General features: G+C 47.6%; 4 protein-coding genes, 1 long non-coding RNA gene and 2 pseudogenes across 8 annotated transcripts; 5 read left to right on the plus strand and 2 right to left on the minus strand.

Moving 5' to 3' along the window:
• Positions 1-42: 42 nt before the first annotated feature.
• On the plus strand, positions 43-3556 carry fbxo30b (F-box protein 30b). The gene is made up of 3 exons (XM_088362363.1): positions 43-429; positions 1060-3030; positions 3096-3556. The coding sequence occupies exons 2-3, from the start codon at positions 1069-1071 to the stop codon at positions 3291-3293; spliced, it is 2160 nt and encodes a 719-aa protein (XP_088218489.1). The 5' UTR covers positions 43-429; positions 1060-1068; the 3' UTR covers positions 3294-3556.
• A 311-nt stretch (positions 3557-3867) lies between these two features.
• Positions 3868-10032, plus strand: LOC148382008 (polyunsaturated fatty acid lipoxygenase ALOX8-like; annotated as a pseudogene). Its single transcript, XR_015854445.1, has 13 exons — positions 3868-4107; positions 4189-4393; positions 4454-4535; positions 4597-4713; positions 4797-4867; positions 8166-8338; positions 8413-8522; positions 8597-8792; positions 8852-8930; positions 9001-9167; positions 9241-9362; positions 9431-9759; positions 9845-10032. The product of XR_015854445.1 is annotated as a polyunsaturated fatty acid lipoxygenase ALOX8-like (transcript).
• A 70-nt stretch (positions 10033-10102) lies between these two features.
• Positions 10103-13843, plus strand: LOC148382009 (hydroperoxide isomerase ALOXE3-like). Its single transcript, XM_088362430.1, has 14 exons — positions 10103-10568; positions 10631-10835; positions 10906-10987; positions 11053-11172; positions 11240-11343; positions 11418-11590; positions 11659-11802; positions 11868-12071; positions 12233-12319; positions 12380-12546; positions 12619-12740; positions 12824-12924; positions 13003-13173; positions 13252-13843. Exons 1-14 carry the CDS (start codon positions 10422-10424, stop codon positions 13429-13431), a joined length of 2007 nt encoding a protein of 668 aa, XP_088218556.1. The 5' UTR covers positions 10103-10421; the 3' UTR covers positions 13432-13843.
• Positions 13844-14030: 187 nt separating this feature from the next.
• Positions 14031-20508, plus strand: LOC148382010 (arachidonate 12-lipoxygenase, 12R-type-like; annotated as a pseudogene). The gene is made up of 13 exons (XR_015854454.1): positions 14031-14439; positions 14656-14849; positions 14908-14989; positions 15052-15171; positions 15241-15344; positions 15464-15636; positions 15704-15847; positions 15913-16114; positions 16191-16268; positions 16304-16470; positions 16548-16669; positions 16744-16844; positions 20107-20508. The product of XR_015854454.1 is annotated as an arachidonate 12-lipoxygenase, 12R-type-like (transcript).
• LOC148382011 (uncharacterized) lies at positions 17309-18180 on the minus strand. The gene is made up of 2 exons (XM_088362431.1): positions 17608-18180; positions 17309-17542 (listed from the first exon to the last, which is right to left on the minus strand). Exons 1-2 carry the CDS (start codon positions 18143-18145, stop codon positions 17523-17525), a joined length of 558 nt encoding a protein of 185 aa, XP_088218557.1. The 5' UTR covers positions 18146-18180; the 3' UTR covers positions 17309-17522.
• Positions 20509-20541: 33 nt separating the features above from the next.
• Positions 20542-23256, minus strand: LOC148382012 (uncharacterized). The gene is made up of 2 exons (XR_015854455.1): positions 22999-23256; positions 20542-22364 (listed from the first exon to the last, which is right to left on the minus strand). It is a non-coding gene; the product is annotated as an uncharacterized LOC148382012 (long non-coding RNA).
• Positions 23257-23981: 725 nt separating this feature from the next.
• On the plus strand, positions 23982-26307 carry epm2a (EPM2A glucan phosphatase, laforin). 2 transcript variants are annotated; one of them, XM_088362625.1, is made up of 4 exons: positions 23982-24347; positions 24683-24857; positions 25384-25628; positions 25708-26307. In XM_088362625.1, the coding sequence occupies exons 1-4, from the start codon at positions 24086-24088 to the stop codon at positions 25887-25889; spliced, it is 864 nt and encodes a 287-aa protein (XP_088218751.1). In that variant the 5' UTR covers positions 23982-24085; the 3' UTR covers positions 25890-26307. The 2 variants fall into 2 exon arrangements, with proteins under 2 accessions (XP_088218751.1, XP_088218750.1); XM_088362624.1 differs by having other exon boundaries at positions 23983-24347; positions 25719-26307.
• Positions 26308-26921: the final 614 nt, after the last annotated feature.

Below are 26921 nucleotides of genomic sequence, written 5' to 3' on the forward strand. Positions count from 1 at the left end.
CGCGTGTGCTTTACAGAGCATTGCGTTTCACAATGCCGGCTCATTGTTCGAAACAAATGGCTTCATGCTCTGACAAATATGGCGCCTCAGTTGACGTGTATGTAGCGGACGGAGCCAGTCAATGTTGCGACCATATCGAGCGTACGACGCAAATATATTCTAACAAGAATTTGTCACGGTTGTCATTTATCCCTAACACGCGGATTTGCATCTGCGGTCTAATGTAGTTCGCATAAACGCGATAGTAACGACCGTATTTACGATTTTGCTGGCTATCAGCTGCTAGGCTAAAGCGTCGATCACGTGACCTGCCTGGGTCGAGAGAAGGAAGTGGAGGTACCGATACGTACCGTGTTCATCCTTCATAAACTACTCGCACAGCAGCATTTATTCTTGTCTATTTGAACGCATAGTGTTATAAAGAAAAAGGTGAGAAGCTCCCCGCTTGGCTCGTACGTGTAGTTTTGTTTTATTTATGGAGAAGGTGCTAGTGAAACTTCCGACACTGTTATTGTTGTTAGCCAATGTTAGCTTTGCAGTTGTTATGTTAAAAGGAGCCCCCGGCTAAAGTAAAGTAATCTTAACAATTACGGAGTTGAGACTGAACAGGCCGGCAGCACAAGTTGGATGGTTACTTGGATTTATGTGGCTGAATTCAAGTGATGCAAAGTCCTGTCCAGCAGCTTGGCTGCAATGGCAAAAGCAGTCAAAAAAAGTTGAAGTACTCATTCAACTTTTGTACTTAAGTAAAACTTTTTTTTTTAATAGAGCCTACATAAATATACAATGGGCTTTTATAGTTTAGCATAATGAAAAAAAAATGTTTTGTGCAGATAAGTGCCTATTCCAAGGGCTTAGTGGGCTCACAGGTTTATGAATTACATACATGGAAAAGTTTGGAAGATGAAAAGTAGTTATTTTTATGTTGTTGATTGTCTTTCAGAGCCGTGCATCATGAATATGGCTTCATTTTTCTTCCTGTGTGGAGTTTTCCTTTAATGACAGCACAACATTCGAAAATGAATGAACGAATGGTGTAACGTTTGGTCTGTCCCACAGGTCCTCAAAATGGCTGAGGAGCACGCTCACTGCATGTCCTGTTTCAACCTCAGATGCACGGTCAGACCTCAGCCAGGGATTTCCTGCGAACTCAGCGGCTGCACTTTAGCGTGCGGCGTGGCCTTTCACTCGTGCAAAGCCGAGGAGCACCACCTCCTGTGCCCGCTGCTGAGGGTGCCGTGCCTGAACAGCGCATCCGGCTGCCCTGCTGCTGTGGCGCGCAACCAGATGTCGGCGCATTTGGAGGTGTGTCCGGCCGGGGTGGTCTGCTGCACCATGCAGTGGAACCGCTGGCCGGTCAGCTGCACGGACTACTCTTCGTACGAGCGCTTGAGTCGCGGCATGGGTGAAGCGGAGCAGCTCGACATGGCCCTCGCCCTCCAGGACCAGTGTACTCTACTGGAGTCGCTCAGGTTGATTGCCATCGCACCCGCTATCAAGAGGGACTCCCCCGACCCCGCGAGTAAGCTCGTCAGGGTGACGGCTCTGGGATCGTCTGAGTTGCGAACAGCGAGGGAGCGGATTGCCGGCGGTATTGAGGGACTGTACGTGGAGCACTACCCTGAATTGTACGAGGCCTCTCTGGAGACGGCGAGGAGCTTAGCCAGCACTTTGGAGCTGCTTAGCATTGCAAACTCATCTGATAGCCATGTTGAAGGTGTGAGAGCAGAAGCAACGACGCTGGTGAGCAGATTGGACCAACTCGTGCAGCTTCAAAATGGGCGAATCCCGGGTGAGGCTATGGAAGAAACTAGTTCATCAACAAATGGCTGCTTGGAAGACTTGGTTGCTTCTCTGACTTCTTTGCACAAGGTGGCACAGAGTAAGAGAGCCAACCTGGTTCGTGGTGCTGACTCAGTTAATGAAGGTGTAGGAGTAGAAGCCACTTGGCATTCCAGCAGACTCGACGGACCGATGCAGTTTCAGAACGGACAAACCACAAACGAATCTATAGAAAAAGAAATGAGCTTGTTAATCAATGAATGTCTGGAGGACTTGGTTGCTCAGGAGGTGGCCACGCCCCCTTTGAGGGCTCAGGTGGCGCTACAAGATAGAGGGCTGGTTCTAGAAAACCACAACCCAGAAGATCAGATGCTCCCCTGTGGCCAGAGTCACATGGAGACCAAGACTGAGGACAAAGCGGCGGACACCTCGGATCTGGAACAGGAGGACGACCCCACGGGACTTAGAGAAATGGACTTGATCACAGCCGCCTTGATCTTCTGCCTGGAGGAGTCCAGAGAGGACAGAAGGATCTCAGGTACGCTGCACCTGGACGGCGGTCGGGTCCACTCGGGCACTCAGACGTTCCCGTTCCCGGCGGCCGTGCTGGTCACCAACACGAGGGTCGGCGATATGGCCTCGGCGTCCGCCTGCGACCACGCCTCCCCGCAAATCTCCTGCCCCAGCCCCTTCCACGTCCTCCGCCTGGGCCTCGTTCAAGAACCCCTGGAGGCCATCCCGAGCAACTACTCGGTCCTAGGCAACGCCCGCTACCAACACATGTTCCCTTTCGTGTGCGCTCAGTCCTTCCGCCGCGATGAGTTTTCTTCGCACTTCACCAACGTCCACGGAGACATTCACGCTGGGCTTAACGGCTGGATGGAGCACCGTTGCCCGCTGGCTTTTTACGGCTGCACCTTCTCCCAGCGGAGGTTCTACCCTACATTCCCGGGGGCCAGGGTGGTCCACGACAGGCTATTGAGGTCCTTCGGGGTGCAGCCTCATCTTGGGGCCAAACTCTCAGTCGATTACCAGTCGGACCAGTTCAGTAAACTACCCTTGGAGATACTGTCGCACATCGCTGGCTTCCTGGATGGCTTCAGCCTGTGCCAACTGTCTTTGGTGTCGCACACCATGAGGGAGGTGTGCTCCGGTCTACTCCACACCAGAGGTATCGTGGAACTGCAGTGGGAGAGCAGGCAATGCTCTGCCGGTCACAAGAGTTCGTTGTGGCAGGTTAAACACAAAGTGAGTTCAGCCAAGAACTTAAAATGTGTACGAAATGCTGAGTTTTTGTTTTTGTGGGACTGCAGGTGTGGCGGTTCAGCACGGCGTTCAGCCCGGTTCTGTCGTGGGGCTTCGCAGACATCCCCAGCATGTCAAACCACCTGAAGAAGTGCCGGTACAACACGGTGGTGAACCGGACCGAGCCAGTGCCTCTCCCCGCCATGGGCCTGTTGCAGGAGCACATGACCAACCTCCGAAAATATCGGTGGTCAGAACATTATTAGCAGGGGATCCAAAAGCACTGAAGCATCTGAAAATGCACTTTAAAAGCAATCAGAACACAAAAAGGCTGAAACACAATCATCTACTTCTACATCATTCCCCCAAAAAATATTTCAAAGGAATGACGCTACTCACAATATTTCTAATCTATATTGATTGACTGTTAAGCCATTCGTCCATGTTGTGAAATTATTTTAAGAATTATTAGCCGATGTATTTGTTTCACTTTAACAGTCTGTTGAATCAAATAAAGATTGTGTTTTTACATGATGGCGTGTTTGACGTCCGTCGGCGGAAGTGGGCAGGGTCTTGTAAATGCTTTACTGGACTGCTTTGAGTGAGAACATGTCAATAAAAAAAAAATCTGTTTTTCCCCAAATGTCGCTTAATTCATAATTAAACTTATTTGGCAACATTGGAGGTTCCCCCCCAAAAAAACAGGCAAATTATCTGCTTTTGTGGTCCACATCTGGCCCCGGGCCTTCAGTTTGACACCGCTTTTCTTACCTGACGCCACTCACTCATCAAGTAGTCAACACCACACACCAGTGTCTACTCAACGGGGGTTGGCCTTAAAAGAGAAGCCTCGACCCGGGTTTTTGTGTAGAACCGAGGTGAGCGGCAGAGCAGTGTGGCGGTCTAATTAAAATGAATTCAGTGTCCTGCTCGCTATTGTTAGTAAAATGGCGGAGTACACGCTGATGGTGACAACGGGCAACATGCCGCACACTGGCACCTTTGACAATGCTGGGTGCCGAGGGCCGGTCCAACCGCATACAGCTGACCGGCGCCGGGCCACTTAATGAAACCCAAAAGGTATGTTGGGGGAAAAAAAAAAAATTGGTTCTTAAATGCATTTTTTGGGGGGGGGGGGGGGGGGGGATTTGTCACCTGCAGGTGGGAAGTTTCTCTGTGATGTCTGCGTTCACCTTGGGATTCCTCCTCCTCCTCCAAGTGGAGAAAGATCCTCTCCAGGAATCTCAAGATGGGGCGTGGTTTTGCTCCACTGTTCTCATGAGGACTCCTGAGGATGATGACGTCTTCTTCCCCTGCTACAAGTGGTTGTCCAGGGGTGACCTTGTGCTCCTGAGAGGAGGCAGAGGTTTGTGGTTCAGCATTTAACATCAATGGGACAAAAAAAAAATTGTCTCCTCTCTGTCAGCCACAAAAGCGTTTGAAGACTTGTACCCGCGACTCCAAGACCAACGGAAACGAGAATTGGTCCAACAGAAGTTGACATTCGAGTGAGTACGCCCCGCTAGAATCTTTCTTTGCAAAGGCGTGACTTTTTCTTCCTATCCTCAGATGGGACGAGTACGCCGAACGGATGTCTTACGTCTTAAGTGGTAAAAATCAAAATTGGCTCCCCGCAGAACGTCGCTTCTCAATCTCCAAAATGGAGCAGTTTGCGGACAGGCTAATGTTTGCGCAAGTCTTTTGACGGATTCTGGAATTCACGCGGGCGACCGAACGCTGCTGATTTTGTTTTCACGTACTTGATCCAGAATGGAAGAAGTCACCGAGACCAATACGGGGCACTGGGAGAACTTTGAGGACATGACTTCCTGGTTTGCAGGTATTGTCCATCCATCCATCCATCCATCTTCTTCCGCTTATCCGGGGTCGGGTCGCGGGGGCAGCAGCTTTAGGAGGGACTCCCAGACTTCCCTCTCCCCAGCCACTTCATCCAGCTCATCCCGGGGGATCCCAAGGCGTTCCCAGGCCAGCTGAGAGACATAGTCTCTCCAGCGCGTCCTGGGTCGTCCCCGGGGTCTCCTACCGGTGGGACATGCCCGGAACACCTCCCCAGGGAGGCGTCCAGGAGGCATCCTGATAAGATGCCCGAGCCACCTCATCTGGCTCCTCTCAACGTGGAGGAGTAGCGACTCTACTCCGAGTCTCTCCCGGATGACCGAGCTTCTCACCCTATCTCTAAGGGAGAGCCCGGACATCCTGCGGAGAAAACTCATTTCGGCCGCTTGTATCCGAGATCTCGTTCTTTCGGTCACGACCCATAGCTCGTGACCATAGGTGAGGGTAGGAGCGTAAATCGACCGGTAAATTGAGAGCTTTGCCTTTTGGCTCAGCTCTCTCTTCACCACAACGGACCGGTACAGGGTCCGCATTACTGCCGACGCTGCACCGATCCGCCTGTCGATCTCACGCTCCATCCTCCCCTCACTCGTGAACAAGACTCCAAGATACTTGAACTCCTCCACTTGGGGCAGGATCTCATCCCCGATCCGGAGAGGGCATTCCACCCTTTTCCGATCGAGGACCATGGACTCGGATTTGGAGGTGCTGACCCTCATCCCGACCGCTTCACACTCGGCTGCGAATCGTTCCAGCGAGAGCTGGAGATCACGGCCTGAAGAAGCCAACAGCACCACGTCATCTGCAAAAAGCAGAGACGCGATGCTGAGGTCCCCAAACCGGACCCCCTCAACGCCTCGGCTGCGCCTAGAAATTCTGTCCATAAAAATTATGAACAGAATCGGTGACAAAGGGCAGCCTTGGCGGAGTCCAACCCTCACTGGGAACGAATCCGTCTTACTGCCGGAAATGCGGACCAGACTCTGGCATCGGTGATACAGGGACCGAACCGCCCTTATCAGTTGGCTCGGCACCCCGTACTCCCGAAGCACCCTCCACAGAACCTCCCGAGGGACACGGTCGAACGCCTTCTCCAAGTCCACAAAACACATGTGGACTGGTTGGGCGAACTCCCATGCACCCTCGAGGATCCTGCCGAGGGTGTAGAGCTGGTCCACTGTTCCACGGCCAGGACGAAAGCCACACTGCTCCTCCTGAATCCGAGGTTCGACCTCCCGACGGACCCTCCTCTCCAGCACCCCTGAATAGACCTTACCAGGGAGGCTGAGGAGTGTGATTCCCCTGTAATTGGAACACACCCTCCGGTCCCCCTTCTTAAAGAGGGGAACCACCACCCCAGTCTGCCAATCCAGAGGCACTGTCCCCGATGTCCACGCAACGTTGTAGAGGCGTGTCAGCCATGACAGCCCCACAACATCCAGAGCCTTTAAGAACTCCGGGCGGATCTCATCCACCCCCGGGGCCTTGCCACCGAGGAGTTTTTTGACTACCTCAGTGACTTCGGCCCCAGAGATTGGAGAATCCGCCTCAGAGTCTCCAGGCCCTGCTTCCTCAATGGAAGGCGTGTAGGTGGAATTGAGGAGGTCTTCGAAGTATTCTCCCCACCGACTCACGACGTCCCGAGTCGAGGTCAGCAGCACGCCATCCCCACTGTAAACAGTGTTGACGTTGCACTGCTTCCCCCTCCTGAGACGCCGGATGGTGGACCAGAATTTCCTCGAAGCCGTCCGAAAGTCATTCTCCATGGCCTCACCGAACTCCTCCCACGCCCGGGTTTTTGCCTCAGCAACCGCCGAAGCCGCGTTCCGCTTGGCCATCCGGTACCTGTCAGCTGCCTCCGGAGTCCCGCAGGCCAAAACGGCCCGATAGGACTCCTTCTTCAGCTTGACGGCATCCCTTACCGCCGGTGTCCACCAGCGGGTTCGGGGATTGCCGCCACGACAGGCACCAACGACCTTACGGCCACAGCTCCGGTCGGCCGCCTCAACAATGGAGGCGCGGAACATGGTCCACTCAGACTCAATGTCCCCCGCCTCCCCCGGGACGTGGGAAAGGCTCTGCCGGAGGTGGGAGTTGAAGCTCTTCCTGACAGGAGATTCTGCCAGACGTTCCCAGCAGACCCTCACAGAGCGTTTGGGTCTGCCAGGTCGGACCGGCATCTTCCCCCACCATCGGAGCCAACCCACCACCAGGTGGTGATCAGTTGACAGCTCCGCCCCTCTCTTCACCCGAGTGTCCAAAACTTGCGGCCGCAAATCCGATGACACGACTACAAAGTCGATCATCGAACTGCGGCCTAGGGTGTCCTGGTGCCAAGTGCACACATGGACACCCTTATGTTTGAACATGGTGTTCATTATTGAAAATCCGTGTCGAGCACAGAAGTCCAACAATAGAACACCGCTCGGGTTCAGATCAGGGGGGCCGTTCCTCCCAATCACGCCCTTCCAGGTCTCACTGTCATTGCCCACGTGAGCATTGAAGTCACCCAGTAGAACGATGGAGTCCCCAGAAGGAGCGCTCTCCAGCACTTCCTCCAGGGACCCCAAGAAGGGTGGGTACTCTGAGCTGCTGTTTGGTGCATAGACACAAACAACAGTCAGGACCCGTCCCCCCACCCGAAGGCGGAGGGAGGCTACCCTCTCGTTCACCGGGGTGAACCCCAATGTGCAGGCGCCCAGCCGGGGGGCAATAAGTATACCCACACCTGCTCGACGCCTCTCACCGTGGGCAACTCCAGAGTGGAAGAGAGTCCAGCCCCTCTCGAGAGGGCTTGTACCGGAACCCAAACTGTGTGTGGAGGCTAGTCCGACTATATCTAGTCGGAATCTTTCTGCCTCGCACACCAGCTCGGGCTCCTTTCCAGCCAGAGAGGTGACATTCCATGTCCCAAGAGCCAGCTTCTGCAGCCGGGGATCAGACCGCCAAGGTCCCTGCCTTTGGCTGCCGCCCAGCTCACATTGCACCCGACCCCTTCGGCCCCTCCCACAGGTGGTGAGCCCATGGGAAGGGGGACCCACGTTTCCATTTCGGGCTATGCCCGGCCGGGCCCCATGGGCGAAGACCCGGCCACCAGACGCTCGCCTTCGAGCCCCGCCTCCAGGCCTGGCTCCAGAGGGGGGCCCCGGTGACCCGCGTCCGGGCGAGGGAAAACAAAGTCCATTTATGGTTTTCATCATAAGGGGCTTTGCAGGTATTGTAATGAGTAAAAATAAAAAGATTAGCGAAAATAATTTTAAAACATCGTGAACTGTGTCCAGAACGCGTTTCGCAGCTGTGGAAGGACGATTCCTTTTTCGCGTCCCTGTTCCTGAACGGCATCAACCCTTATGTGATTCGACGCTGCTCTGAGCTGCCGTCCAACTTCCTAGTCACCGATGAAATGGTGAAGCCGTTTTTGGCCCGAGGCGCCGCTCTGAAGAAAAAGATGGAGGTGACTCAACACAGGTGAAACTCATTTCGAGACAAAGCGAAAACCTTTTGTGCTTCTCCTCACGGCGCTTCCAGAACGACATTTTCATCTCCGATTACAAAATGATGGATGGGTTCCTTTGACGCCCGCCCTCTGCTTACCTTACTTGACGCCTGAGAAAAAATTAGTCCCTCTTGCCATTCAGGTTCGGTTTTTTTTTTTTTTAAAGCGGCTGGTTCCACATCTGCATTCCGATAATCGTCAAGCTCCCTCCCACAGCTCGGCCAGCGGCCCGCCGAGGACAATCCCATTTTTCTGCCCGGCGACTCGGAGTCCGATTGGCTATTAGCTAAAGTGCACGTGAGGCACGTCGACACTTCACATGGCTTGTTGGTTGGGCAACACTCATTCAATGACCGAGGTTTTTGCAATGGCGACTCTTCGCAACCTGCCCGCTGTCCACCCGCTGCACAAGGTAAACAAAAGGCGGGACATCGTTATTTCCGGGTGATGTCAACGTCTTATGTCTTCCAGCTTCTGATCCCGCATCATCGCAACATCCTTTTTGTCAACGTGGTTGCTCGTTTACGGCCCGGGAAGATTACTTGATCATGTAGGAACATTTTGTCTTGCGTTTGACCTCCAATCGGCCGACTCATCGTTTTTGTTTTTTTTTCCCCAAGTCTTCGATTTCTGCAGAAGGACAAGTGGCGCTCATGAGAAGGGCCCTTGCCCAGATGACCTTCGAGTCGCTGTGTGTTCCGGAAGACGTCGCCGCCAGAGGTCTGGAGTCCATCCCCAACTTTTATTACCGAGATGATGCTTTGAGGTTGTGGAATGTCATTAACAGGTGAGGCTCGGCAGCTTGATGGACATTGAAGATGCTCTTCAGAATATTGGATCTTTGTCATTTCGTCACTCAGCTTCGTCAAGGCGGTGATGGCGTATTTTTATCCGCTGGATGGTGAAGTGTCTGAAGATTCTGAGCTTCAGCAATGGGTCAGCGAGATCTTCAATTATGGCTTTCTGGGGAATGCCGCTTCAAGTATTGCCGATTTTTGTTTTTTTTCATCAGTTTGCGATCTACTTCCTGGTTTGTCTGTATCGTCGCAGGTTTCCCTTCAAGCATCCAAAATGTGGACGAGCTCATCAAGTTTGTCACGATGGTGATCTTCACCGCGTCTGCTTGGCATTCTTCACTTAACATGGGACAGGTGAAGACAAAGTTCTCTGCCTCAAGTCGACATTTGACGCTCATTTGTTCCCTGTATCTTGATTATCTGAGTTGGATACCCAACGGTCCGCTGCAACTCCATCTGGCTCCACCAACCGTCAAAGGAAACGCCACCATGGATGACATTCTGGAGACTCTCCCCAACAAATCCTTCAGCTCGCTCGCCGTGTCTGTCATTTGGCTCCTAAGCGAGAAGTACGACGACTTTGTAAGTTTGACGCCGCAGTTTGGAAAGCAAGGCAGCTACGTGGGTTGTCACCGAGCCCTGAAAGTGTTCCTCATGTCTCGGCCAGATCCCTTTCGGTCACTACCCTCAACGGTTCAGCGAGCCTGCAGCCTTGAGGATGATTGAAGATTTTCAAGTCGAATTATCCACCATTGGCGATGCCATCGAGAAGAGGAACGGGGAGCTTCATCTGCCTTACCTTTACTTGAACCCCAAAGAAATTGAAAACAGCATAGCTGTTTAACTGCGGGACAATTGTTGGTCAATAAAGTTTTGAAATCTTGAACTTTGCTCTCCATTTTGTTCTCTGGCAAAAAGAACTCAACACTTAAGCCTTAAGAATGTCAAATATCTTCTGCAGTCTGCCCCCTCACTGAAACGTTGGACGGATCCGACATGTTCGACAAGTTTGTGCGCTGTACTTGCAAACACAACAATGTCCCCGTGGGCTCATTTGTGGTCTCTAGGTATGCGTCAACCTGCATTTTTTTGTTGTTAAAATATTCAGATGCATGACCTACCTGCTTGCTCAACAACTCACTTCAAGATCGACGTTGCCTCTTGTCGTGCGAATCGTCTGCCGACCCCTGCCACAAAGACATTTTATAGTTCAGCTTTGAAAACAGTCTCACGACAGTCCGACCATGGCGGAGTACAAGCTGGAAGTAACGACGGGCCAGCGGGAATGCGCGGGAACCTTTGACCACATTCTCGTCACCTTGATCGGAAGCCAAGGGCAAAGCGATAAGACCGACTTGGACAACTGGGGCGTTGACTTCAAGACTGGGATGGTGAGTTGGACAATGTGAGTAACACCTGGATCCTCCATTTTCTTTTTTGTTTGAAATTCCAGAATGACACGTACATCGTCAAAACCAAAGCGTCTCTGGGGAAACTTCTGCTGGTGAAGGTGGAGAAGAACCCTCGTTTTTTGTTCGGGGACGACGAGTGGTTCTGCTCGAAGATAACCGTGAGCACCCCTGAGGGGGAGAGTCTGCTTTTCCCGTGTTATCAATGGCTTTCCAACAACGAGGTGGTGGAGCTGAGAGGTGGAAAAGGTTTGGCTTCATGTTTCCCTTTGTCATCTTTCTTCTACTGTACATTAAGAAAATATTTTTTTTTTTTTAGCTAGGAAGGCGTCAGAAGACGAGCACCCGTTGCTGATCGAGCACCGCCGAAAGGAGCTGGCGTCGAAGAAGAGCAACTTTCAGTAAGTTTTCGCAAGCACAAAAACATTTCCGTTTTGGTCTTAAACGACAACAATCTCCTTTCCAGATGGGCCTCGAGCAACAAAAAACTTCCTCAACACAGCTCGTTTAGTTCCAAAAACGTCCCAGCTGAAATCCGCATGTCAAAGTCACGAATTAAAGAATTTGAGTCGGCCTTATCTTTGGGGTAAGTTGACCGGGGTTTAACATCGTGTCGGCGTTCTTGAAAGCGTTTCGATCCGGTTGCGCTTTAGGGCTTTGGAGCTCAAGTGGAAGGGGATGCTCGGAAATGAAAAAAGCTGGAAAACTATTGAAGACATAAAAACAATCTTCAAAGACAGAAAAACAGAAATGTCAGGTTGGTCCTAGCTTAGCTTTTCTGTTATCAGCCGCGCAAATGCTTCGTTAGCTAGCTTGAATTGTTCCCGCCAGAGTACGTCGCCGAGCACTGGAAGGAAGACGACTTTTATGGTTCCCAGTTCCTGAACGGCATCAACCCCTGCTTGATAAGACGCTGCTCAGAACTTCCTCCAAACTTCAAAGTCAGAGAGGAAATGGTGAAGCCGTACCTAGAGATCGGAATGCCTCTGTACAACGAGTTCATGGTACGCGTGAGGTGTTCCTTAACTTGACCATGCCAAGCATTCAAAATTGTGATGTCACTGTCACACAGAGAGGGAACATGTTCCTCTACGACCTGAAGATTCTGAGTGGAATGCCCGGGAAACTCTATCACGGGAAGGAACTCCAAGTGCCCGCCCCTCTCTGTCTCTTGTACCTGAACCCCGAGAAAAAACTGGTGCCCATCGCGATCCAGGTAACTCACAGTGCAACGGTACCGCCGCTCAGTCAATGTTTTGACGTGGTTCGCTCTTGTGGCAGGTGCATCAAGAACCCTCAGAAGAGAACCCAATCTTCCTGCCAAGTGACTCGGAGACGGATTGGCTCCTCGCAAAGATAATCGTGAAAAATGCCGAGATGATGACTCACCAGGCCATCACCCACCTGAAGAACACTCACTTTTTGTCCGAGGTCTGGGCCATGAGCCTCCTCCGCAACTTCCCGCTAATTCATCCCATTTACAAGGTACAGTAGATCAATAACTGTCCTGACAAAACAATTTTTGCAAAATGAACTCTTTGTACTCCGATTAATCGACTAAGAATCGGTCTTGCCCATCGTCTAACACCATCTTCTAAAAAAATGTTATGTTCTGCTTTTCAACTGAACTTCCTTTTGTTGTGTAGTTAGTGATCCCTCATTTCCGCTGGATTCTACACGTCAACACTCAGGCCCGCGAGCTTCTGTTGGGACCTTCCGGGTCGTTTGCATTGGTACGGCCCATCCTTGCGCCCCAGTTGTTCGCTCGTGTGATTTATATTTTGCGTGACTAGAGTTCAGTTGGAGTCGACGGCACTCTCGAGCTAATGGCCCGGGCGCAAGACGAGCTAACGTACACCTCGCTCTGCTTACCGGACGACATTCGCTCTCGAGGACTCGAGTCCATCCCCGACTTCTACTACAGAGATGACGGCCTTAAAATCTGGGACATCATCCACAAGTATATATTTTTTTTCACCATCATAAGTCTTTGCCACAACTATCCAAGATTGTGGATTTTTTTTGGGGTCAGATTTGTGCTGGCTGTAGTAAGACACTACTATCGTTCAAACAACGAGGTGGTCCGAGACTCGGAGTTGCAAGCGTGGATCCAGGAGATCTTCACTCGCTGCTTTTTAGGGAAGAAGTCTTCAGGTAATAAACCAATTTCAATTTTTCAAGACAATGTCTGTGCATAGCAAGCTTTTTTTTTCCACCTGGAAAATGTTTTGCCACAGGATGTCCCGAGGCCTTCCGAAATGTTGAGGAGGTGGTCAAGTTCATCACCATGGTGATCTTCACGGTTTCGGCTCAGCATGCTGCAGTCAACAACGGGCAGGTGAAGCAACGATTCACATCCGACAGACAGACGAAAAGGACAAAGGACGAGCTAATCGGTTTTCTTTTGCTTCTCCAGTTTGACTACCAGATGTTCGTCCCCAATGGCTCCTTACTGTTGCGCAAGCCGTCTCCAACCGCCAAAGGACAAACCAGCACGGCGACCATTTTGGAGACGCTTCCGAACATCGGCGAGACGGTCATGACGGCAACCGTTCTATACGCGCTCACGCTCAACTACTCCGATTCCGTAAGTTGAGCAATGAAAGACTTGATGATTTCCTTCTGGAGGTGATGAAAACAACTTTTTGTTTTACGATGCTGGCAGGTTCCGCTGGGTTCCTATCCTGACGAACGATTCCAGGAGCCCGAAGTCAAGCAGATAATGAAGCAGTTTCAAGACGACTTGGCTGACCTTAGCAATGTTATCAAGGACAGAAACGCAAAGCTCGGAGTGCCGTACAAATATTTGGACCCGAGTCAAGTGGACAGCAGCATTATTAAGTAAATTAGCGCTTCTTGATGGGTGACAAGTAAACACTTGTCTTGTGTAACTTTTTTATCTTTCAAGATTACACTTTCTAAGTTGGTGGCGGTAATCATAATGACTAAAATATGGGCTCGGACAATAACCGGTGTTATATTAGTTGCAAATGCAAAATTAAATCTTTGTATCTTTGTCTACACCAGTGACGTTAGTGATTAAAAACCAATTAAAGGTTCTTTCACTAGGGGGCAGTAAATTAGTAAATTTATTTTGTTTTGTTTTGTTTTTTAGTAAAGAAGTAATATCTTCGTTTACGCCATGATAGAAAAAAAACAATTAAAGGCTTTTCCACTAGATGGCAGTAATGTCTTTAACGTTTCACAGTCTTGACAGTTCTTAAAGTCTGTCATCTGCGACTGTTATTCTTCGGTCTACCCGCTGAGACAAAAAGTGGAAACTTGTCAATTTTGTATCAGATGCAAACAAGTACCTGAGAATCCATCCATGAGTCCATCCGAAAACAGAAGTGATACTTTGTTTTATATTTGCTGTTTGATGTCAACAACAAACAATAAAAGAATTGCGCTTCTGCTCGTTGTTTCGTTCGGCTTGGCTCGCAAGTCCTCCGGGGTTTGACTAAGTCGTGACTCGACTTTGTTTTTTCCATCTACGTGTGTTTTGCCTGTTGAATTCAACGATTTCTTTGTCAATCTTGCCTCTATTTGACATTTAAATCTTTTTATATTTTACATACTGCATTTGATCACTCATTTGCAGGGGGAGAGAGGAAAAGATTAAAAAGAGAACATCGCCGTGCCAGTTGAGCAGACACCCGATTGACCATCAAGTTGGCTTTTTAAGGACTACAAATACTTATCGAGTATGGTAGAGTACAAACTGCAAGTAGTGACAGGTGAGCGCTCCTTTGCGGCCACGTTCGACCGAATTCTCATCACCTTGCTCGGGAGTAAAGGGCGGAGTGAGACCACAGACTCGAACAACTGGGGTGTCAACTTCATGACCGAGACGGTGAGTTGCCCAATTTGCTTGACAACTAATGCTAACGCATTATAAAACAATTGGATTTTATTTTTAAATTATTTTTATTTATTATTTATTGCAAATTTATTTATCATGTATTTATTTATTTATTTATTTATTTATTTATTTATTTATTTATTTATTTATTTATTGTTATTTATATATTATTTTTGTTATTTTGTTTTTATTTTTTTCAAATTCTAGACTGGGACGTACACCATCCAAACCAGTTCGTCTCTGGGGAAAGTTCTCTTGGTGGAGAAAAGCCAACGTTTTCCTTTCCTCGAAAGCAAGTGGTTCTGCACGAAAATAACCGTCTGCGAAAAATCTGCTTTTCCCGTGTCACCAATGACTTTCTAATAACGAGGTCGTGGAGCTGAGAGGGGGGAAAAGGTTCGGCTTCATGTTTCCCTTTCGGTTATCTTCTACTGTACATTAAGATTTCTTTTTTTTAAGCTATGAAGGCTTTCGAAGGCGAGCACCCGTTGCTGATCGAACATCGCAAAAACGAACTGGCATCCAAAATGTGCTTTTTCCGGTAAGAATGCAAATGAGAAGATATATGATTGTGGTTTCAATTACGATGCCAATTCTTTCCAGATGGACCTACATCAATGAAAACCTTCCTCACCACAGCGACTTCACGGCATCAAATGTCCCGGCTGATGCCCGCATGTCCATATCATGATTTCTTGAGTCAAAGAAGGCTTTGTACGTCGGGTAAGCTCACAGATCTGACTTTAAACTTGAATTGTGAAGAGTCACAATTTGAAAACTTTTGCACGTCAGGATCTTGGAAGTCATGCTGAAGGGGATGCTAACATCTGAGGAAAATTGGCAGAGCCTTGAAGACATAAAAAGAATTTTCTGGACCAGAAAGACGCAAATATCAGGTGAGTCACTCACTTTGCCGATCTCATAAATATTTGTTGATCCATTTATTTGTCGGGTTGGTCCTAGCTTAGCTTTTCTGTTATTAGTCTCGTTAGCTAGCTTGAATCGTCCCCGCCAGATTACGTTTCCGAGCACTGGAAGGAAGATGACTTTTATGGAGCCCAGTTCCTGAACGGCGCCAACCCCTGTTCCATCAACCGCTGTTCAGAACTTCCATCAAATTTTCCCGTCAGCGAGGAATCGGTGAAGCCATTCCTAGAGGACAGAAGCACGTTGGCTAATGAAATGAAGGTATTGTTTAACTTCCATCGCCCGGCAGACATTTTGATTTTAAAACCTTCACTGGAATGTCACACAGATGGGGAACATATTCCTCTACGACCAGAAGATTCTGAGTGGAATACCTGGGAAACTCTATCACGGGGAGGAACTCCAAGTTCCCGCCTCTCTCTGTCTCTTGTACGTGAACCCTGAGAAAAAACTGGTGCCCATCGCGATCCAGGTAGTTCGCAGAGCAACGGTACCGCCACTCAGTCAGTGTTCCGACGTGGTTCGCTCTTGCGGCAGGTGCATCAAGAACCCTCAGAAGAGAACCCAATCTTCCTGCCAAGTGACTCGGAGACGGATTGGCTCCTTGCCAAGATTTTTGTCAAATGCAAATATGGTGACTCACCAGGCCATCTCCCTCCTGAAGAACACTCACTTTTTGTCTGAGGTCTGGGCCATGAGCCTCTTCCGCAACATCTCTGCCATTCACCCCATACACAAGGTACAGTAGATCAGTAACTGCCCTGACAAAACAATCACAGCAAAATGAGCTTTTTGTCCTCTGATTAATCAACTAGGAATTGGTCTTGCCCTTTAGACTCAATCTCCTAAAAAAAAAAGTTCCGTTTTGATTTTCAAATAACTTCCCTTTGTGTGTTCCAGGCTCGTGTGATTTATATTTTGTGACTAGAGTGCAATTGGAGTCGATGGCACTCTCGAGCTAATGGCCCGGGCGCAAGATGAGCTAACGTACACCTCGCTCTGCTTACCGGATGACATTGCCGCTCGAGGACTCGAGTCCATCCCCGACTTCTACTACAGAGATGATGGCCTTAAAATCTGGAACATTATCCACAAGTAGTTATTTTTAATTTTCATCATCATAATTGCCAGAACTATCCAAGAGTCAGATTGTGATTTTTTTTGTTTGTCAGATTTGTGCAGGCTGTAGTCGGACACTACTATCGTTCAAACAATGAGGTGGTCCAAGACTCGGAGCTGCAAGCGTGGATCCAGGAGGTCTTCACTCGCTACTTTTTAGGAAAGAAGTCTTCAGGTTATAAGCCCATTTGAATTTCTCAAGATAATGTCTGTGCATAGCAAACTTTTTTTGCACATGTTTTGTCACAGGGTGTCCCGAGGCCTTCCAAAATGTTGAGGAGGTGGTCAAGTTCATCACCTTGGTGATCTTCACGGTTTCGGCTCAGCATGCTGCCGTCAATAACGGACAGGTGAAGCAACGATTCACATCCGACAGACGGGCTAAAACAGGGGTGTCAAACTCTGGTCCGCAATGTACTGTATTGGCCCGAATATAAGACGACCCAGATTATAAGACGTCCCCCTCTTTTTCAAGACTCAAGTTTGAAGAAAGACTTTTTGAACACCAAATTTAATTTTTATACAGAAAATGATTACATCTGATTATAACAATATATTCGAGAGAAAAAGCATGTTATTTTGCCTCATTCAAATCATGCAAAAACTGTCTATCCCATCTTAACATCTGAACATTTCAAGTCAAAGTCAAAGTCAAAGTCAGCTTTATTGTCAATTTCTTCACATGCCAAAGACACACAAAGAAACCGAAATTTCGTTCCCTGCTATCCCCCGGTGACAAGACATGGCACACAATAGACAATCAAGTAAACAACAGCGTGCCGAATAAATAATGAATAAATAACAACAAATAAATAAGAAGAGCAAAAAGGAGCAAGTGAGCGTACAGCAGACATTCCAGAAAATGGCGCAAGAGTGCAGCACGCTACGCAGAAGGGGGTAGCGAGTTCAAGTTCCTAACAGCCTGGAGAATGAAGCTGTTGGCGAGTCTGGTGGTGCGGGAGCGCAGGCTCCTGTACCTCTTCCCAGAGGGCAGAAGGTCAAACAAAGAGTGAGCTGGGTGACTCACATCACTCACAATCGCGGTTGCCTTGCGGGCGAGATGGGAGGTGTAAATGTCCTTCAGGGAGGGGAGCGAAGCACCAATAATCTTACCAGCCGTATTCACTATGCGCTGCAGGGCCTTCAAGTTCTGGTCAGTGCAGTTACCACCCCGGACAGCGATGCAACTGGAGAGGACGCTCTCAATAGTGCCACGGTAGAATGTAGTTAGGACTGCCTGAGGAGTACATGCACGCCTGAGCTTCCGCAGGAAGTACAGGCGGCGCTGAGCTTTCTTTGCCAGTGACGCGGTGTTTGCCGACCAGGAGAGGTCCTCACTGATGTGCACCCCCAGGAACTTGGTGCTGCTCACCCTCTCCACCACAGCACCGTCGATGATCAGCGGCTGGTCTTTTGCTTGACCCTTCCGGAAGTCAACGACGATTTCCTTGGTCTTGTTGACGTTCAGCAGGAGGTTGTTGTCCCTGCACCACGTGGTCAGAAGGTCAACCTCCGACCTGTACCGAGTCTCGTCGCCCCCCGTGATGAGACCCGCCAGAGTCGTGTCGTCAGCAAACTTCACTATGCGGTTGTCGCTGTAGGTCGCAGTGCAGTCATGCGTCAGCAGGGTGAAGAGCAGTGGACTGAGCATGCAGCCCTGGGGGGCCCCCGTGCTCAGCGTGATGCTGGCAGAGATTTTGTCGCCAACACGCACCACCTGAGGCCTCTGACAGAGAAAGTCCAGTAGCCAGTTGCAGAGGGAGGTACTGAGGCCCAGCTCGTCGAGTTTGCAGATGAGTCGCTGCGGCACAATAGTGTTGAAGACAGAGCTGAAGTCCACAAACAGCAACCTCACATATGAGTCCTTTCTCTCCAGGTGGGTGAGGGCCGAGTGGAGGGCAGAGCAAATGGCATCCTCAGAGGACCGTTTAGCATGGTACGCAAACTGGAAAGGGTCAATGGTGGGGGGGAGAACGGATTTGATGTGCTCCATGACAAGCCGCTCAAAGCACTTCATGATGATGGGCGTCAGGGCCACGGGGTGGTAGTCATTGAAGCAGGACGGTGCAGGTTTCTTCGGCACAGGAACGATGGTGGCAGCCTTTAAATGTGTAAACTAAAGTGCAATCACATATGTAAATGAATGGCGTCTGGTTTTTGAAATGCAATAAATAAATAACTAAATAAATAAATACATAAATAAACCAATCTACTGTGATAAAACAACAAAATTGCAATAACTGCATTAACTATCAAAGTGAAGTCTAACTGTAACCGTAGTCTTGAAACAAATCTGAATAAGGAAATACATTGCAATAAAATAATGCAAACTGCTACCGCTATTGTTGGGGAGCCTGAGGACTGTATAGGAGGTTGGCTCGGATGGTTATGCTCTTTTCGCCCCCAGGTGTCGGTCAGAACACAGGAGGGAAGACGTGGTTCAGTTTTGATCGCTATACTGAATTATTGGCAAAAAAGTAACAGGCACTGTGGCTCATAGGGGCATACAGGCAAACTGGCAAAAGGATATAGGCACACGTTTGGTCGTAAGGATGTGAGAGCAGGCGTGTGTAGTGTGCATGGGTGAGTCTTTGGGTGTGTGAATGTGATTCTAGTGTGTGATTACTGTATGAAGCGTGTGAAGGGTGTGTGTGTGTGTGTGTGTGTGTGTGTGTGTGTGTGTGTGTGTGTGTGTGTGTGTGTGTGTATGTGTGTGTGTGTGTGTGTTTCTGCAACAGACAGAAGTACAGCTCGTAAGTCAACACTCAACTTCTGACATCACACAACACTAGTAGATGGCACACACATTACATGACTAACTGTGTGTAATGGTTCCACTATACTAAATAACCATAAATGAAATACTCTCTGCAACACACCAAACATGAGTCATCGAGACAACAAAATACATTTGCAGGCGACCGCTAGTCGCCGTGGCACTGCGTAACGGCTACTCGTATGATGCGAGGCAAACTTAAAGGAGCGAGCCGGAGCTGTCAATCAAACGGCACGCACACGAAGCAAACCGCGATCGGACAAACGGCACAACAGTGGACAGTAGTAACAATGAAATGGAAATACTCACTTTGTGTCAAAGACGCACACGATCACAGCAACATACTCAGTCGATACCAGCAACCTTTAACTTACCGCTGCGCACAAGTGAATGGGTATAATGTAGAGATCCCGAATGTAAGACAACCCCCACTTTTTCAGTCTTATTTCAAGCAAAAAACATCATCTTATATTCGGGCCAATACGGTAATTATATTTGGCCCGCAAAGACAAATTGTGCATCGACTTTGTGTCAAAACTCAAATTGCAAATTGTCTTCATTTTTAAAAAGTAGATGTTTCAAGCAATTTTTATTACCATTCAACTTTTTAAAAGTTGGAACAGTTTTTACTAGTCTCTGATTTCAAAACTTGTTATTCTGCAGGTTGTTTTGTAGCCTATACTGTATACGAGACGTTCATACATTTATTTGGGTTGACAGTCAAAGCGGCCCTCCGAAGTAAACTATGACTACAATATGGCCCGCGACAAAAATGAGTTTGACACCCCTGGGCTATAAGGACAAAGGACGAGCTAACCCGTTATCTGCTCCTCCAGTTTGACTACCAGATGTTCATCCCCAACGGCTCTTTACTGTTGCGCAAGCCGTCTCCAACCACCAAAAGACAAACCAGCATGGCGACCATTTTGGAGACGCTCCCAAACATCGGCGAGTCAGTCAAGACAATCGTGCTTCTGTACGTGCTCTCACAGGACTACTCGGATTCTGTAAGTTGAGTGTCATTAAAGACAATTCGGGGGGTGATACTCAAAAACAAATTCTCTCTGTGTTCCTATCCTGAGGAACGATTCCAGGAGCCCGAAGTCAAGCTGATGATGATGAAGTTTCAAGCAGACTTGTCCAACCTTAGCAATGTTATCAAGGCCAGAAACGCTAAGCTTGAAGTGCCGTACACAAATTTGGACCCGAGTCAATTAGACAGCAGCATTATGAAGTAAGAAGAGACACGAGGCGTTACGTTCCAAACCGAGAGCGTTATGCAAAATTCAACATTTATTCTATATTTCTTGATATCCACTTAACAGACTACAACAATGTGTTCAAAGTTATGCAAATTGTATTTTTCTTCTGCTTTTCCTAAGTACTGCATGTAAATGACAAGATCATTTTCATGGCATCAACATGGTTGTTCTACTCATGTGTTGAGTGTTAAACGGCTTTAAACATTAGCATTACATATTACCAGTTCTGCTTCTCTGCTTTAGCCAAATTCCTCTATAGAGTAAGAGGTAAAAACTCTTGTTTAGTCTTCTAGACCAGTGGTTCTCAAACTTTTTTTCAGTGATGTACCCCCTTTGAAATATTTTTTCAGCCAAGTAACCCCTGACCAGCGCAACACATTTCTGGTCGAAAAGAAAGAGGTACAGGATTGTCCCATCAGTGTTTGATTTATTAAAGTTAAACAACTTGTAGCAATGTACCTGACAGACACATTTATGTTTCAAACATTGCATATAGAAACAAAAACGATGAACAGTAAACAATGACCACCAAGAAGGCATAAACCCTTTCAAAACTCAAATACTGTATGCAGAACACTGCTAATTTATATTAATCTTTCTTGTAATAATCTCTTGCAAGGAAATAAAAATATACATAACTAAAAATGTGTTCACAAAAATAAATTAACTTAATTATAAATAAATAATATCTTGTTTACAAAATAAATTGATAACTTAATAAATAAAGAGTTGCTCATAAAAAATAATCCACTTTACCTCTTTTGGGATAAAAAAGAAACTTTTTTCTCTCTTAAAATTGAATTGTTGCATTGAACATTTGATTTTGATTTGACAAGCATTGAACAAGCATTGAACAGTCTTGAAGCTTGAATGAGTCTTTTGCATTCATACTACATTTTAGAGAGAAACATGGGCTTGTACCTCACTTTGTCATCCTTGGTGGCAGGGAGGCAACTGCTGTGATCAAGTTCTTCTCCAGGCTCAGTCTGTTTCTTTGCTTTGTTTTGTTCACAGTCATTGCAGAGAAGGAGGTCTCACAAATATGTGGAGGCAAAGGGCAGCAGCTGCTCCAAAGCTTTCTGTCCCAGCTCAGGGTGCTCCTGCCTCACACACACCCAAAACTGTGTGAGAGTGGATGCGCCAAACTTCATCTGCAGGCCACGGTCAGATGCCACTTCCATCAGTTTTTCCTGGTGAGTGACAGGAAGCTTGCTTCTCTTTGCTTCAGACAAGAGAAATGGGTTTCTATCCCAATCCAGCTGTGCAGATTTCTCCTCCATCTCAGTAAAGTAGCAATGAAAGCCCTTTATCAAGTTAGCCAAATGTCCCACTATGACTAACTTCACTGGTGCTGTCTCCACATCTCCATTGGAGAGAAAAGCATCCACCTGAGGAAAGCAGGGGAAATCCTGACCACATGCCCTTTTCCACAGCTCTGATTTCTTCAGGAAACCACCCACCTTGTCATACAGGTTCAGGATGCTGGTGTCCTTGCCCTGCAGAGACACATTCAGTTCGTTCAGTTTGCTGAACATATCTGCCAGATAGCAAAGCTTTGCAAGCCAGTCCGTATTCTCGAAGGTGGCATGGGGAGATCCGTGCTCTGTCAGAAAGGTGTGCACTTCAGCTCGGAACTCCAACAGCCTGTTGAGTATCTTCCCTCGAGAGAGCCAGCTTCTGTATGCAGGAGGAGTTGCGTGTGTTCAGCTCCCATGTTTTCACAGAGGCGGCGGAACAAACGTGGCCTTGACTTGATGAAGTTGATCACTGTGATGCTGTCGTTCAAAACATCATGCAACACGGGGCTCATTTTCTTGGACGCTAACGCTTCCCTGTGAATCACACAGTGAGTCCACTTAATGTCGGGTTTTCCTTTTTAATCCGCGCAATGAGCCCTTTCGCACTGCCCGTCATTGATGCAGCCGCATCTGTACAGACGCTGCTGCAGGATTTCCAGCTGATACAATTTTCAGAGAAAAATGCGTTAACGACATTAAAAATGTCCTCTCCGGTTGTTCTCCCCTCCAGACTTTTGCAGAAAAGTATGTGTTCACAAATGTCAGTCTCAATGTATCTCACAAAAGCAACAAGCTGTGCATTTCCACTGACATCTGTGGATTCATCCAGCGGGAGTGAAAAAGAGTCGCCAAGTTTTCCCACAACTTGTTCGAAAATGTCTGCACCCATCTGTCATGTCTATTCTGCGGCAAACGGTGTCATTAGACAAAGGCACAGTTTTTAATGTATCCCCAGATATTTTGTCTAGCATAGTTTCGGCCAATACAACAGCGGCGGGGAGCAGCAGCTCTTCAGCTATGGTGAACGGTTTTTTGGCTTTAGCTACGAGCAAAGAAACCGCATAAGAAGCCTTCAGGGGTTTGGCTGATGTAATGGAGGCTTTTCGCATTGTGTCTTGGGATGACTTGAAGTCAGAAAGTTTCCTCCTGAAGAGCTCCGGTGGCTTACCAACATGGCATCCGTGTTTTGTGGCGAGATGCCGCTGGAGATGTGCCGGCTTCATGCTAGCGTTGGCTAATTTCTCCCCGCAAAAAAAGCACAGCGCTTTGGGTGGGTTACAACTTGTGGACGTAGATCCCATCAAACAATAGTCTTCCATGGACTGTCGGTACTTCGTCGGCTCTGGTTTTGCCTTCATTTTTACTTGTTTCTCCGTGTTTTCAACAGCAGCATCGCTGCTACGCTTTAGCCACATCTCCATGTTACAGTGCGTCATCAAGGCAACCGCAGGTGACTGCTATTTGTTTGTGGAGAGTCCCTTTATTAAGGATTAAAATTGAATACTGAATACAAAACATACCTTTGTATTTTACTTTTTATAACTAATTCTCAAGACAATCAGGCTTACTGTTTTTTTGTTTTTTTTAAATACCGGTATATTTTTGTAAAATCTCACGTACCCCCAGGAGTACGCGTACCCCCATTTGAGAACCTCTGTTCTAGACCGTTAACATTCTTTATGGTGAGTGATTCTATCATTTAAAAGTTTAGGTCGTGGTTGAAAAAGTAAATACATAAATAAATTGTTGGATTCAATTCCTTGTCTTTTTAGACTTGTTTAATTCGTTGAATTTTACATGAAAAGCTGAAATTGTACACTAATAAAAGCATGTTGCTCTGAAATATATATTGAATTCTCCCTTGAGGGATTATAATCACAAAACTGTTTTTCAAGGCAGTACTGTCCTCTAGCGGTACTCGAATGAATGTTTCAAACATATTTTATGAACAATTATTGAAGTGCAATTGATTCTAATTGAATTGTTACTGACATTTATTTTTTCTTTCCCAATATAAATTGAAACTAAGTATAATTATTCTGGTGGCTTCTAATTAAACAAACCTTTGTTAGGGAATAAAACCACTTGGACTTTCTGCATTAAAAAAGAAATGGAGTGGGGGCTGCTGTATTTCCAAATACCACCACTAGACAACGCTACTGTTAACATTTTTACTTCCGTCAACACGCTTCTAAATATACCGGACTCTTGTTTATTTTAAGAGCTGCACTTTAATCGCGACTACAAATGAGACCATGACCATGTCCGGCATGTTGTTCCGATTCGGCGTTATTGTCACCGCGGACTCGCCGCACGTCGAGCTCTTTATTTTGGGTTCGCGCGAGGAGATGGGCCAGTGGGATCCAAGCAAGGCCGTTCGGATGAGAGCCTGTCGGAGCTCGGTGTCGACCCGGGAGCCGTGCCTGTGGCTCGGTGACGTGCGGTTGCGGGAGCCGTTTAAGGACACACTGTGGTTTAAGTTCATCCGAAGAACGTACGGCAATTACGTTTGGGAAGGTACAGCACAAGCAAAAAAAGCTTCACGACGCAGTTGAATTAAATGGTCAATTTACATGACGTAATTCTACCTTTTGACCACACGGTAGCAGCAAATATCCGAGAATGAATTGAGTCTTTTCGTCAGTGCTCCTTATTGAACCTAATTTTAAATGAACTAGGAAGTCTATTTGGTCCATTTATGAACTGTTTTGATAAATTTGAATGTTCTGCTCCGTTTGTTTGACAGCAACAAACTTAAACTTTGAGCAAGCCGGACAGGCGTATACATAAAAATATAATATCCCAATAGTGAATAGTAGTTAATAGCCGCACTTTTTTTTTTTTATCCACAGGCAACGGGCCACACCACGACAGAACATGCACCTATGATGAGCAGAATGTGGTGGACGGCGTCTACTGCCACCCGATCGGCCACTGGATCGAAGAGACGGGCCACACGGACGAGATGAAGCACACCACCAACTTCTACTTTAGCGTGGCTGGTCAGAATGCCATGCACTTCTCCAGGTAAGACAAAAAACGCCACAATGCTTTCATCAATCCAATTTAATAAGTGCCAGATTCTTATTTAATGCCTATACAGTGAATGCCAGCTTCCCTCAAGTCAACATGGTTACCCGGCAACATGGTGCCAAATGAATAATTAAGATACAAATTCTTCGGTTGTTGTTTGGAGACTTCTAACACAATTATAACAAAAGCAGCCTCTTAACAAGTTAGTTTCACTTGAGGAATCCTCACAATTGAAACAGGCAAAAGGATCTCTTTTGGTTACTAGGCAACCAGAGCGTTTGTCAAATAATTTATCGAGTGCCTATCCCCAGTATAGTCACGAAATGTTTTCCTGTATGGGTGAAACAAACTAACCAAGCGCCTCAGTTGCCCTCTTTAGCCTTTTATATCCTTTCACTTTGCTCTTTTCAATTTGCTGTCAGAAATGTAACATGAGATGTTCTAATCTGCTACAAAGAATGAATCCTCGGCAAATGCGTTTCCAACTCATTGAGCGCATCCTTGTTTGTCGCTCCCACAGGGTGCTACCGAGGCTTTGGCTGGGGAGCTGTCCTCGGCGAGTGGAACACATGACTATCAAAATGAAGCATGACCTTGGCATCAGCGCGGTGATGAACTTGCAGACGGAGGAGGACGTGGTGAACAACTCCCACGGCTGCCGAGAGAACCTTGACGAAGCCATGACGCCTGACGCCATGATGAAGTTGTATAACCGCTGCGGCCTCGCCTACGTGAGGATCCCCACGCCTGACATGAGCACTGAGGGTAAGCCAACAATTTGAACCACAGTAACACCTCCCATCATGGAGGCGATCCGATCCATATCACCAAAAACCAACGACAGAACCTTCCCAGGTCGCATCCGGATGCTCCCTCAGGCCGTGTTCCTGCTTCACGGTCTGCTGGAGAACGGCCACACCGTTTACGTCCACTGCAACGCCGGCGTGGGCCGCTCCACGGCCGTCGTGTGCGGCCTACTCATGTACGTGCTGGGCTGGAGCCTCAGGAAGGTCCAGTACGTTGTGACCGCCAGGAGACCCGTCGTGTACATAGACGAGGAGGCTCTAGTGCGAGCCCGGGACGACTTTGTTGCCAAGTTTGGCACGCTGCGATCTTCCGTCTTAGAGACGTGAGGATGGAGACTTGGACATCCTCCAAAAAGGCTTGCCAAAGAATTTGAACGCACCTTACTGGAATATTCTTTGTGTTACATTTTGAAGTGCTCACAAAGACTTTTTCATGCTTGCATACAGAATGGCTGAGCGCTTTGAGTCATGCGTGTGGAATAAAAATCCATGTGGAAAGAAGAGGCTAAATATACAGACTTACATACATTGCAATTAAAATGAGTGAAGATGCATGTGGCTTCTTGAAGGGAGATAACCTACTTTCAATGTAACTCTAAATTTAAATAAATGTTGCCTTTGGGCTTTTTTTGTTGTCATTTTGGAACTGATTAGCTTGATTCATAGTAGCATGGACTTGGAATCGTGATAGATTGCTAGAAATGTAAGAATCGTAAAGACTAGAGTGACCTCGCTTCGGACATTTAAAGACTCAACTCGAGTCTTCCAAAGTCATAACGTGGTTATTAATCGAGGTATTCATCAAAATGAAACGATGGGTCATGAGTTGAAGTCATTTGGAAAATTATTGAAGCCATTAGACTTTGCAAATGGACTTTCTTCATGGTTCCCAGACTGTCTGTGTGTGGTTTTTTTTTCCCATTGGCAGTTCACAGACAGAAATATTGGAAAAATTGTGTCGGACGGGACCTTCAAGTGACTAGCAAGGTTAGCTAATAACTTGACATACACACGTGTGAATGCTGGATCACAAAAAGTATTTATTTTAGGCTCACTAAAGGTTCCTCCGACATGAACTTTAGGCCGCCATACATTTTTCATGACTTTCAAACTTGGTCTCGGCGCCCTCATTTATCACGAGGACTCGAACTGGGGTTGTTCGTCAAGTCACACGATACGTGCGGGTGCAGCAGATTGATATTCACGGCGGCCGTTTGAAAGCAGCTCTGCTTTCCTTTTTATTCTCTCGTTG

The sequence above is a fragment of the Syngnathus floridae genome, chromosome 19, assembly GCF_059516105.1.
Source record: "Syngnathus floridae isolate MCC-2025c chromosome 19, RoL_Sflo_1.0, whole genome shotgun sequence".
Classification (NCBI taxonomy): Eukaryota; Metazoa; Chordata; class Actinopteri; order Syngnathiformes; family Syngnathidae; genus Syngnathus; species Syngnathus floridae.

What these genes read in the sequence shown, in the direction of transcription:
- epm2a (XM_088362624.1), top strand. Translation starts at nt 24,086, where the DNA reads ATGACCATGTCCGGCATGTTGTTCCGATTCGGCGTTATTGTCACCGCG. An exon ending in AATGCCATGCACTTCTCCAG is followed by an intron (nt 24,858 to 25,383) that starts GTAAGACAAAAA and finishes TCGCTCCCACAG; the next exon opens with GGTGCTACCGAGGCTTTGGC. An exon ending in GCCTGACATGAGCACTGAGG is followed by an intron (nt 25,629 to 25,718) that starts GTAAGCCAACAA and finishes GAACCTTCCCAG; the next exon opens with GTCGCATCCGGATGCTCCCT.
- LOC148382011 (XM_088362431.1), bottom strand. Translation starts at nt 18,145, where the DNA reads ATGCTCAGTCCACTGCTCTTCACCCTGCTGACGCATGACTGCACTGCG. An exon ending in GCGCATAGTGAATACGGCTG is followed by an intron (nt 17,543 to 17,607) that starts GTAAGATTATTG and finishes CTCGCCCGCAAG; the next exon opens with GCAACCGCGATTGTGAGTGA.
- fbxo30b (XM_088362363.1), top strand. Translation starts at nt 1,069, where the DNA reads ATGGCTGAGGAGCACGCTCACTGCATGTCCTGTTTCAACCTCAGATGC. An exon ending in TGTGGCAGGTTAAACACAAA is followed by an intron (nt 3,031 to 3,095) that starts GTGAGTTCAGCC and finishes GTGGGACTGCAG; the next exon opens with GTGTGGCGGTTCAGCACGGC.
- LOC148382009 (XM_088362430.1), top strand. Translation starts at nt 10,422, where the DNA reads ATGGCGGAGTACAAGCTGGAAGTAACGACGGGCCAGCGGGAATGCGCG. An exon ending in TGGTGCCCATCGCGATCCAG is followed by an intron (nt 11,803 to 11,867) that starts GTAACTCACAGT and finishes CTCTTGTGGCAG; the next exon opens with GTGCATCAAGAACCCTCAGA. An exon ending in CTGCAGTCAACAACGGGCAG is followed by an intron (nt 12,925 to 13,002) that starts GTGAAGCAACGA and finishes TTGCTTCTCCAG; the next exon opens with TTTGACTACCAGATGTTCGT.